This window comes from Ptychodera flava, chromosome 10, assembly GCF_041260155.1.
Source record: "Ptychodera flava strain L36383 chromosome 10, AS_Pfla_20210202, whole genome shotgun sequence".
NCBI lineage: Eukaryota > Metazoa > Hemichordata > Enteropneusta > Ptychoderidae > Ptychodera > Ptychodera flava.
Window position 1 is genome coordinate 2,065,367 of NC_091937.1, and position 12,262 is coordinate 2,077,628.

At 35.1% G+C, this 12,262-nt stretch overlaps 1 protein-coding gene across 1 annotated transcript in view; it reads right to left on the bottom strand.

Annotated features, from left to right (window-relative positions):
• LOC139141723 (ribosomal protein S6 kinase 2 beta-like) overlaps window positions 1-11,661 on the bottom strand; it is a 63,079-nt gene extending 51,418 nt beyond the window's left edge. Inside the window, 2 exon segments of the mRNA XM_070711335.1 lie at window positions 11,265-11,315; window positions 11,485-11,661. Coding sequence (XP_070567436.1) covers window positions 11,265-11,315; window positions 11,485-11,541 — 108 coding nt within the window. The 5' untranslated portion in view covers window positions 11,542-11,661.
• Window positions 11,662-12,262: the final 601 nt, after the last annotated feature.

The window sequence follows — 12,262 nt, forward strand, 5'->3', positions numbered from 1 at the left end:
AGGAGATGAATTTTGTCAAATCACTCTCTAGTCTTTGAGACAGCAGACTGATGGTAATGGCTGAAAATTTTGTACTATTCTTTGTAATATGAGAGCAGACAGGAACTGGCTAAACAGCTGGCAGAGTGATTGATGCCAGCTACAACTGTCATGTCTCATGAAATCAGGTAATTATTGTTCAAATTTGACTGAAAAGAGTCTGAAAGGCAGTTATTGTGCTTCATAAATACATGTAAACCAGACAGCAATTGACGTAATTGCAAGATTGTGAGTTGTATGCACACTATGAGTTCAATCAGAACCAATCAAAGTGTTTGAACTCTGTTAGACTACACTGCAGCATGTCAAACACTGAGAAGGCAGAGTACTCCCACATGCATTCATTTACTTGTCATGCCATGTACTTACTACAGTCTACATAGCTACTGCTGTGATATGATGTTCCATTCGAGATATTATAATTTTAAGACACCATGTAACTATCAATTCAGAATTCAAACAACAAATGCTACAGCTACAATGTTAATTCAACAGCAAAACCAGTGCTGTGAAACTCTGTTTAATTTGAAGTGTTGATCTATCCACATACAGTAACCATCATTACGATAATTCAAAACTGCAATATCACTTAGTCTGTAGAGGTTAAAACACAATTAAATATCACTTCCTTCTATCAAAAACCTGATCCCACACAATTTCTTGAAGATTTCATAATGTAAGATTATCCTTTGCACCCAACAGATATAATTACTCAAACTGATTAGTGAACACAAGCTGTTTCCTTTTTTCTATGCATTTTAAAAATATCTTTTCCTCTTACTCAATATTTCCTTGAATAAACAAAAGTGCCCATAAATAATGAAGGATCTTGGCTATTGATGGTAACTAACTATGGGATAACTTGCTGGTTGCTCAGTGATATCCATTTCATTATCCATCATAGAAATAAATCTCCCCTAAATATACAACAATATCGATACAAGTTTTCTCAGAAAATGTGGATGAAAGAGTAATATGTTAATTTTGTTTCTAATCATAACATTGGTTGAAATTCAAAAGACAATTTTCCAGATAATGATTCTGCTCCGTACATGTACGTTTACTGCTGAATATGAGTAATCCTGTAAGCCTTTTTATTCTTGAGTCTTGAATTGAAAAGGAAAGATACAGAGTTGGGAATATGTTAAAGAGATTCTCTGCCATGTTATTAACAAGCACAGTGTACTGCTAACATGGACCACAAGTTAGATCTCAGAAATGTTACTGATCAGAACTATTCTGAATGGTGTACAGAAACATCACATTTTTGTGAGTCTCATATTTCATGAGATTTTGTGGCTTACATTCCAGCTTAGTTTCATTGAGTAACAAGAACCATTGAATATCCTTTCCTGTCACGGACATCTCACATCCTCACATCTTGGCATTCAAATCATGATGTAATCACCAATAGTTGTTACTAATGTTAGTTTAGAAATAATTGAAACTCAGTGGGCATATTCCATCTATGCAGCATATTAGCAGGCAAGCAGTAAACAGCAATTATTTGTTGAACTGATTTACAAACTATCCACAACTATTGGACAGTCATGTATTAACAGAACATAAAACATACAACAGATATTGGTCCATCAGTCTTTACAAAAATCAATACAAGTGTCTGTAGCTTAAACTCCATCGAAAGCAATATTACTACATTTGAATATGCCCTTCCTTTGATTAATTTGCGCATCCAGCTTTGCCATATTGTGTATTTCTAAAGCTAATCAAATCACAAATCACAGACCATACCACATATTTGCCATACTGACAGTCATGTTGTGATAGTTACTTTATTATATTAAAAATGTAACTTATAATCTGAACATGTTTTTTCCACAAAGCACACTGCAGTGTCACATGGTTTGCAAATTCTTTGAGATGAAGAAATTAAAGTAAAACACAGATTTAATAGCAAAATGTATGCACAGGAGACATCTTATAAACTGAGGATATTTGTAACGACAGAAAGCATACACATTTGAGAAGTGATCAGAATATGCAGTGATAAACCTTCCCTTGAGCATGAAAATGAAAGTGTATTTTCAGCCAACAATACTGAACTTCTCTCAACTGGACAACTAAAAATGCATTTGGAAACCTATCATAGTATTTGTGCACATCTTCTGTAGTATCTACTGTATACATCTTCTGTAGTGTCTATTCATTCTGGATGTAAACAGCCAAAAGAATACTGGCCAAAGCTGACTGACTTTTCTCTTATTCTTTCTTTCATTCTTTCATGCAGTAAATCCAACATTATTCTCCATTGGCACTGTTGGTATACGGTACACAAAGAAAGCATGTTCAACCCAAAATAAGGCAAATACTGCCCTCATTCTTCTGTTGAAGTAGCAGAGATGCAAATGGAAGTCAAAGAAATTGGAATTATCTTTCAACATGCTTAATAACTAGTAACTGTACGGTTAGGGTAGCGTGACATTTACGCAAAAATAAGAATTTATGAAAACAGGATCAACAGAATGACTGCAAACTTCCACGTCAACACAATACAACAATTGTTATTATGACTACCGTATGTATTAGATGGTTAAGTTTCTTTATGTTAATTAGCATCTGTAAAAATCTCTGCAAGAGACTGACATAGTCATTTACTTGTCATTAATGACAATTAGCATAAATAAAAAGTGCCATTGCTCGCCATTGCTTGCATTCACCTACCCTGTTACTGCCATTATTTATGAAGACTCTTGGTACAAGGGTGAAAAATTTATTTTGTTAAATTCAGAGGGCTTTGACATGAAAAACATTTCAGTTTGTATGAGCTCTAAACAACCATCTTATGTGTACATTAATTTCAAATACAATCTTTGGAGCATTTTAGGGTTCTGATTCACAAAATGGCATCAATTTGATGGACAATACTGTCACTATCAGGGCAGTTATCACTGATTATTACCACTCAGATATTTCCCAACTACGTTTGATTTGGGATTTGGGTTAGAGGAAGTGTCTTGTGGGTAAATGTTGATGATGGGTAAGGGTAAGTGTCTTGTGGGTAATATTTAGGGATAACTGTTCCAAAACCATAAATACAACAATCTACCTTACATGTAATTATAAATCACACCGTACACTGCATCAACTACATGCAATAAATACATATTCATTTCCTATGTGTTACTATATGATTTGTCTACAGAACATAAAATTTTCAGTACGTTTTTTTTCTTGACAGATTTTACTGAAGTCATTTCAACATATCAGTTCCTACATGGCAGTCAAAAATTAATTACCGTACACAAAGGCAGAATTATGACAGCATTATTAGAAACAACACTTTATGGTAAACTGCAAGTTACATCAATCCATCTATGTATTGGAAATCTCTGCTAAGATTGGCTGAAATCTCTGTATTACTGTCAAAACTGAGATAATTTGATTGTTTGAAGATTTTGTTCAAAACAGACAAAACATGTTGCTGTTTTGATTTCACCACACTGCACAGAATTGTAATTTGGAAGAACACAAAGTCATCTGAAACCAATTTTTTTGATTACACAAAAAGGCAAATCATTGATTGACTTCTTGATATACCAATAACATCCAAACTCATTTCTGATGACTCTATGATCTTTATTTTATTTTCCAATTGAGATGAAAATTTTGCGATGTTTACTCAATTTAATACAATCTCTCCAAGAATATTGAAAGCCATTAGGGTTCATGGATTCCTAGCAAGTTCAGATTAGGACACATACATTACATTTTCATATAATCAAGCATCTAGTTGGTAAACATAGTCCTGAACACTCTGTGGGCAGTAACTCATAACACAGAAAGCTCTACCATCAAAGGTGAAGCCATTCAGTGTAATTTGTTGAACTGCCATAGATTTTGAAACTTCCAATGACTCTGTCCCCAGTAGGCTGAAAACTCATTAGAATGCAGCCTATGGACTAACTATGGCCTTGTCAACTTGTGCAAAAAATCTTGACAAGATGTTGGTGGCTTTTTGTCTTTTTTTAATTTCCAACAACCCTTTTTTTTCATCAATGTTTGTTATTTTGTCAACGTTTCAAGACCACTATCTATGTATGAAGAATTACCAAGGGGATTAATTAGAAAACCTAAGGTCTACTGAACTGTGTTGATTTCATTGCCACAGATCATGATCTTATAAGATATTCTTGTGGCGATGAATGTCATGACGAGTAATAAACTAGAAAACCGTGTGAATGAAGTATTAGAAGACAGATTGAGGGCTCTCTACCCTTCACTAGTGTCATAGTGTCCAAACCAAATACACACCCTATAAAAATGTCCAAGCATTTTTTATTGAACCAACTCACTGTACAAACACATAAAAAGTAAAATACTGCCGTTAACTCTGTTTCTTTTAGTTTACTGTGTATCTGAAAAGCTAGATATAGTTTATCTTGACATCACACCACTAAACTGTTGATTATTGCAGTATAATTTGTGCACTTTACACAATCTGAAGACATAAAATTGCAGTATAATTTGTGCACTTTACACAATCTGAAGACATGAAATTCCATTACCTTTTGGATCTATGTCAGTTAAGGATGTACTTGGTACTAATCAACCATCAAATGTATAACCTGGTACAATATGTACACATACATTAAGTGTACAGTATTTACTGGGAGATTTAATGCTGTACAGCATTGAATGTTTATAGCATGTACCGTAGACCAGGGCAGTGTTTATTTGAAAACATTCAATATACTGCACACAATGTGTAATTGTGTCTTGGCTTTAATTGAAGACTTTGGTGAGGACAAGATTACCAAGAATTAGCAGAAAATTGTTGAGTATACAATTTCTTTCTCTGTGAGCAATTTTGAAGAATCAATTATTAAGAAGTGCATTGGTGATTGGAAGATTTTCAACAATTTTAATCAATGTACATTAACAGCTCACACAGCTACAGGGTGTATTCACACAGCTACAGGGTGTATTCACACAGCGATATACACTGAATGGAAAGGAAAGTCATTCTTGCATCTTACACTGCATTTTCTGACTTCAAAACATTAACTCTAGAACTTAACCAATGTTTAAATTACTAGTATGTTACGAATTGCTTTTGGTCTGTAACACATTCCTGATAAGGACTAGCCTGGGTAGGTCAGATAGGGTCATACATTTGGTCCTCTTTTGGGTATTTTATTTGAGAGTAAACCTAGATCATGAGGTGCACATTCTAGAACTTTCTACAGTGGCATTCTGACTGCAAAAAGCAATCCCTCCACTCTTCACGTTCAAAGGAAAAGTTTCTGGGTTTTTGGCTCAGTTTTCTATGTTGACAGGAACTAAATCTTTCTTGAATTTAATGTAATTACAAATTCAAACAAAATAGCTATATATGTATGTGTGATACAATGCGTTAAATAAAACTTATGATATCATACCAGTATATTGATGGCACACATGCAGTGATCTGATTGGTTGAGAGTGAGAACAACCATGGTATATTTGTGATATACCACAGTTGGCACACGCCTGAACTCTTGGCAAGTGCACATATGTACATATATCTTGAACTGGTCAAAATCTCATAGTATACATTCGTTGGGGTTGTTTATTGCTTAATCAATCACTGTTGTTGAGCTTCCTGTCTTGTATTAGGTGAAATGTTACCTTATCTTTATGTACTGGACAGCTGAAATCATGTTATTCTTTTCATCATGTCTTTGTGGATGGGGTTGAAAATATGTCACATATGTGATCATGTTTCAAAACACTCAACATGACGTAAGTGTGATAAACAATTCACAGAAATATCTGAAGACATCTTTATTATTACTTCTAAAAGTTCAAATTATTCTACAGAAAAGCATCTGAAAATTATGAAATTGACCTCTGAACAATGACCATGACCTATTCTTCCTGGTTTTATTGGTAAATGAGAACTACACATACACTGCTGCTCTCACAGTTTGCATTCTCCTAATAAGGTCATATAATCCCATCTTGCTCATATTGCTTGTGTAAAATGTGGAAAAAGTTGAAGACTTGTAGAGTTACTTGATCAATATTAAGAACACTAATTCAAATCAGTTTGTTTTATTGAAGGCAAAATATATATTGTACATACAAGTACAAGATAACACCACCTGTCTCAGAGTAGCCAAGATGTGTATAATTTTAAAATGTACAAACATACTATTATACTGCTTCAAGTTTGATAGCTGTCAGATACTCTACAATGTGATAAGCACATCTTTAGTGACTCTTTAAGTGAAAGCCATTCAAACCCACATGTATCAATATCATACTTAAATTACAGCATACTTTATTTACTTATGAAACAGACAATATATATTTTATGTATGGTCGAAATGCATTTGCAAATCATTCTACCGTATTATGCAAGTAAATACTTTGAAAAGGCAATTATAAAGCTGTCCTCTATCACATCAATAAGTAAGATCTATCCTGTAGGCTAAATCTTGCTACGCCACAGCTCTGTAGTAAGATTTGCATAAAGTAATATAGTACACCAATTTACATTACTTAGTGGATCCTGGAGTAGGGCAGTATATCACCAGTCAGTGATATTCACTTATTAGTAGGGCGGTATATTATATTACAAGTCAGTGATATTTACTGACTAGGAGTTGGGCAGCATACAGTATCACTAGTCAGTGATATTGACTGACTAGGAGTAGGGCATTTTATCATTAGTCAGTGATATTCACTTATTAGTAGGGCGGTATATTACAATACAAGTCAGTGATATTGACTGACTAGGAGTAGGGCAGCATACAGTATCACTAGTCAGTGATATTCACTGACTAGGGGTAGGGCATTTTATCGCTAGTGAGTGATGGAGTAGGGCATTATATCACTAGTCAGTGATATAGGGAGGTATATTACCAGTCAGTGATATTCACTAACTAGGGGTAGGGCAGTATATCACTAGTCAGTAATATTCACTGACTAGGGGTAGGGCGGTATATTACCAGTCAGTGATATTCACTGACTAGGAGTAGGGCAGTATATCACTAGTCAGTGATATTCATTGACTAGGGGTAGGGCGGTATATTACCAGTCAGTGATATTTACTTACTAGGGGTAGGGCAGTATATCACTAGTCGGTAATATTCACTTGGTAGGAATAGGGGAATATATCGACGCTAGTCAGTGATTTTCTCAGTGACAGAATGCTACCAATGATGTTTAACTACAGTGAATGACTTTGAAATTTAGCAACATGGGTTTTGCAAAGACAGACATTTTGCAAAGTCTACCACCATGATCAACAATGTACCATTTCTTTATCACCATAGACACACACATGAAATACTGATCTTTAGATGACAGTGTGACCATGTATAGTTCAAATAGCTATATATGTTTCAGAAAATGCAAGCAATACATCTGATAACTTGGAATGAACAATTCATTTATGACTTTGACGAACACTGGTGAGTTTACGGCTTTGCTGACAGCTACCAATAATGTCAATTTCAAGTCAGTCAGCTGTCTATCAAAAACACCAACAGGACGGCCATGATTCTCATTGTGAACACAAAGCAAAGCCAATACCACTACTAACCATGTGCTCTTACACCAAAATAAATAATTATTCTGATTTTGGCAACATCTGAAAAAAAACATATTTGTTCCCTTCTAAAATCACATGTGTTGTACACTTGATCTTGGTAGATCAAAAGCATATATTGATAACCTACAGTTACATGCACAGCTTGATAAAGAGCATTTAATTTCTGTTTTTAATTTAACCTTGACATAGGTTTAAACTGTCATGTATTGAACCATGGTGTTTTGTTGATGAATATTGCTTACCATCACAGATACTGAACTCAAAACAGAGACTGAAGGTCATACACAAAAACAGAAGACACTGATTCTAGTTTCAGAACTAAAATTATAAACATTTGAACACAATTACTGTTAGTTTGATCCTGAATTGAACATTTATTGTTTGTTTCCTCAATCTTTCATTAAATTTTCCGAATATAATCGATATACATGTAGGCAAAAAAAAATTGCATGTAGCAGTATACTGTAATATACAATTTAATCTAAAACCTGTGAAATGTGGACCAAGCTGTACCGTACGATTTTGTGTCAATTGCACGAAACATGACAGCAGGTCAGTGTGTAATCTGACCTTTGAACTTCAAGAAAGATGCTTCAAGTCATATGGTTTTGAAACACTATATTATGGGATTATGCAAGTTTCTATGAGAATAATAAATTTATATTGAAGAAGGTCTCTACAATTGATATAGGTAACATCTCTTCCAATGACTGAGCTTAAAACATTCAATCCTTATTTCACTTGTGACTGAATATCAAAGTTTTCCTACTGCAATTAAACAGTATTTCCTTGTTTCATTTCAAATTTTAACAAGATTATGCCTTCAAGGACAAATTTGATTTTTTCAGAGAAACTTCAACATTTTCAAAATGCAAAGGTTTTGAGTAGTTGATCAGCTGATAACTGGATAAACTAAACACTTCCAAAATCTCTCTTGTAATATACCTACCATCAGAATTTTGTTCATTTTCTTTGATCTAGGCCCTTGCTAGAGAAAGGATAAAGGGTCGGATAGTTAAAAATTCATTAACCAATTTTGAGATCAAGATATCTGCTAATTTTACATGTTGAAACTAAACAGGTAACTGATCTCATTGCTCAGATCTCAACAATTAACGCACCTTATCACATCAGATAATACTAATCAACGGAAATCTATCCAGGTTACTACACAACCTCATCATCAATCCACAGATGACTGGTCATGATAAACTTACATTTTGTATTAAACATACTTGCCTGTCTTTGAAATATTTTTTATGGTAAATTCACTTAAGTGTTTTAAATTCATGTGAAAGGAAAAAACTTTTCACACGCTTACAATATATATTATCTTTCTTGATTTATTCATGTCTCCATCTATCGACATATTTAATTTCAAATAACAGTCAACATCTTCTTTATAGCAGATTTTCCCAATGATGACTACCAGTATCTATATTGATTACTGGGTTTAGTGAAGTTTTTTAATTTCTTTAATTAGCATTGAAACCTCTAATAGACAAACTTAGTGATGTACACAGTTAAAAGTAAACTCTATACACACTATCTATGTTTATTTTCCTTGATGAATAAACCATGCCATTCATCAGCAAACATCCTTCATGGCACTTCCTTTGAAATGATAAAAAGAAAACCTTTCCTTAACAGAAATTAGTTTATGCCTATAGGTACTCAGATCAGTTAAAACTTGCACTACAGTGCATTTAAATAAAAACTGACTTGAAAGGTCTTGTTGCTCTTGCACATTAAAATGTTTTTGTTTACATTCTAATCATAATTTTGTAAACTCTGCAAAACATGATTCTACTTGGTGAACGCAGGCGACTCTATGAGACCTATGATAACACACCTATCATAGTATAAAGACACAAGAAAATTAAGTCACTTTTTTATCTTAAGATGAAGTTGCAAGAAAGAAGTTTTGTTTATGATATACGGTATTTCAAAAGTGGTTAAAATGAAGTTAGGTTCATACAGACAGATATATTATGGAAATCACATGACAACTATTTTGGTTTAAAACCCCATGAACTATTAAAAGCTATGCAAATTAACTAACACACTTAAAAACTAACTTAGAAAGTCTAGATAGTGTGTGTGTAACATTGCTGAGATGGCACTCTGCGTTGGCAGAGTGACATTCCAGAGATGGCATGCTGTTTTGGCAAAGTATCAACAGGTGTTTGTTATTCATGTACACCTGAGTAAAACACAGTTGTAACAAATGGGAAAACTGACAGTTTGTAAATAAGGCTTCCTTGAACTCATTGCTTGAGAAAACTTAGTCCTGGAAATAAAAATTTCAACCACAGCTATAATTGATGGTAAGCATGAAGTCATATTCCAATGACTGGTACAAGAACTGTTGTTCACTCAAATGCATCCAAGTGAAAACCATTGCTCTGTGAATGCAGTCACAGACATTTATCTGACATGGTTGATTTCTAACAAAGCCAATTTGACACAAATAGTGCATGAGACAACAGCAGTAAATGATTTGCCATTGTGAGATTTTTGACACAATATCTTGGCAATTATTGAATAGGTTGGCTCCCAGCATACTATATAAAGGCATACTCTGTTAATAAGTCACATACAAACTGAAGGCAAAACATTGAAGTGTAAATTGGAAATGAATAGAATTCTTTTTTTTCATGAACTGATGTAAAGGTCAAATTGACAGATTTCTCCTTTTCCTTGTCCAGATAGAAAAAAAAATAAGAGGGAATTTCTTTCACAAGGTGACTCACTACTTGATCCCCGAAATTTTCATGTCTTAATTTTTGAATTCTGAAGTCATACTGTAGTCTGTAGTTGAGTTTCTCTGACTTGTTCAATGCTAACTGTCTGTTTTACATACATGCATACACCTTAGGGATTTTAAAGTTATACGAAGTCCATTACTATCATTCAGGGGTCCTACACAACTTCAAAATTGTACAACGCTTTCCCAAACATTGCACTAACTCTTTCTGAAAGCTAGTGTATACCAGTCAATCCGTTAATGGGTGTGTCCACTCTTCTCAGAGCCCCGTTATTGCAGGAAAAGGTGGTGTTTATTGTATATCCTTGGCTATCACTTGAATCATCGTCTAAAATACGCTATAATTCTATCTCTAGCCGTACTCTGGGTCTGGTTCAAAAGCGATTTGAAACTATCGAAGCGTACAAGGTGTGAAATTCAAATCGTCATGTACATTACTTTCCATGATCACGGTTCCTCTGCAAAAAGGGAAAATCGTGTCTATTCTCATTCTTTTACGGGCAATAAAGTTGAGAGAGAACCCTCCTTATTTCAACGGAAATTCAGCTGGACTTGGAGCTGACAATCTGATGTTGATATGTAGTTCACGGCTACGAATATTGACATAACGGGACTGGGAAACCTTTACTCCACTCCCAGTGATGACTGACACAGTGACAGTTGAGCACCCTTCAAAGTACACATGGTCTGAACTGGTACAAGAAGCCAAAAGGTCAAAACTAAGTACTGATTTATACATATGTGGGAAGACATGAAAGCAAATCCTCTGTCTTGACTACACATCATCAGATCAAAGACCGGAAGCTACTAGCCGGTGATCAGCGCATACATTGATGCAATGGCTTCCATTCCAAGCATTAAACGTAATTTGTGTGAAAATCGTTTGACAGTTTCACTTACATCATTTTCTGGTGCACCTTCATCCACGAGCATGTCCTCCGTACTTGGAGCCTATAATGTGAAACATCAGGAATGTATAAGTACTTTGGAGACACAGACTACGTTACAGTGAAATATTACGTGTAGGGCGAGTGGAAAAACTTCGTCTGTACCACCGAGCGCTTTGTGGGGATTTCTTACTACAATGTGTGACAAGTAGGGTGTCACCCTAAAAACCTACCGTGTCTCGTGTCACGTGCATTTTCTGCCAAGGATCGGCAAGCTGGGCTAACGGCATTGTGAAATATGTGTAGGCCAGAGCAACGATTTATGAAGTAAATCCGCTGAAAAGCCGGGCAATTTTCGCTGATTTCACTATAACTTCCTCCCTCAGCGACGGATCCAAGATGGCGGCGAATTCATCATAACGAGGCTAATAAATGTGGTAGTCTAATTTGCATGTTCAATTTGCATGTCTAATTGAAAAATTTATCTGAATACCATCGTCTGCTAGACTGGAAGATTACGTCATGTATTGACATCCAGGGATGAAGTGTTCGGATCTAAATTTCTCATCAAACTCTTCGGAATGGTGCGTTTCTACACTTTACTCACTCTCTACACAGGACGACACAGGCTGCTGTCTATGGTTAGATAGGGTCATTTTAATACATGTATTGTAAGAACATGGTTTCGTCACAATTACGATACAACTGCTAGCCTTGGCAAAACGAGTAAAGGGGTATCGTGGGTATCGCAATGGTCGAATTACTTGAAGATCAAATGTAAGGAGTAAAATTAACGAATTATGAGAGGTACGGGCGCCATCGATACAAAAGGTGAAAATGCTTTTGTTTTTGTTTGCTTTTTTCCATTCTGTACAGTGACATGATAGGCACTTGTGGGTTGGGTGGTCTGTTCAATCAACCCATCTCGTACTCGGTACTCTGCTCTCTACGTCAGAGTGCAGAGCACCGAGAACAAGATAGATTGTTCGAGCAGACTACCTCAGCCCATAA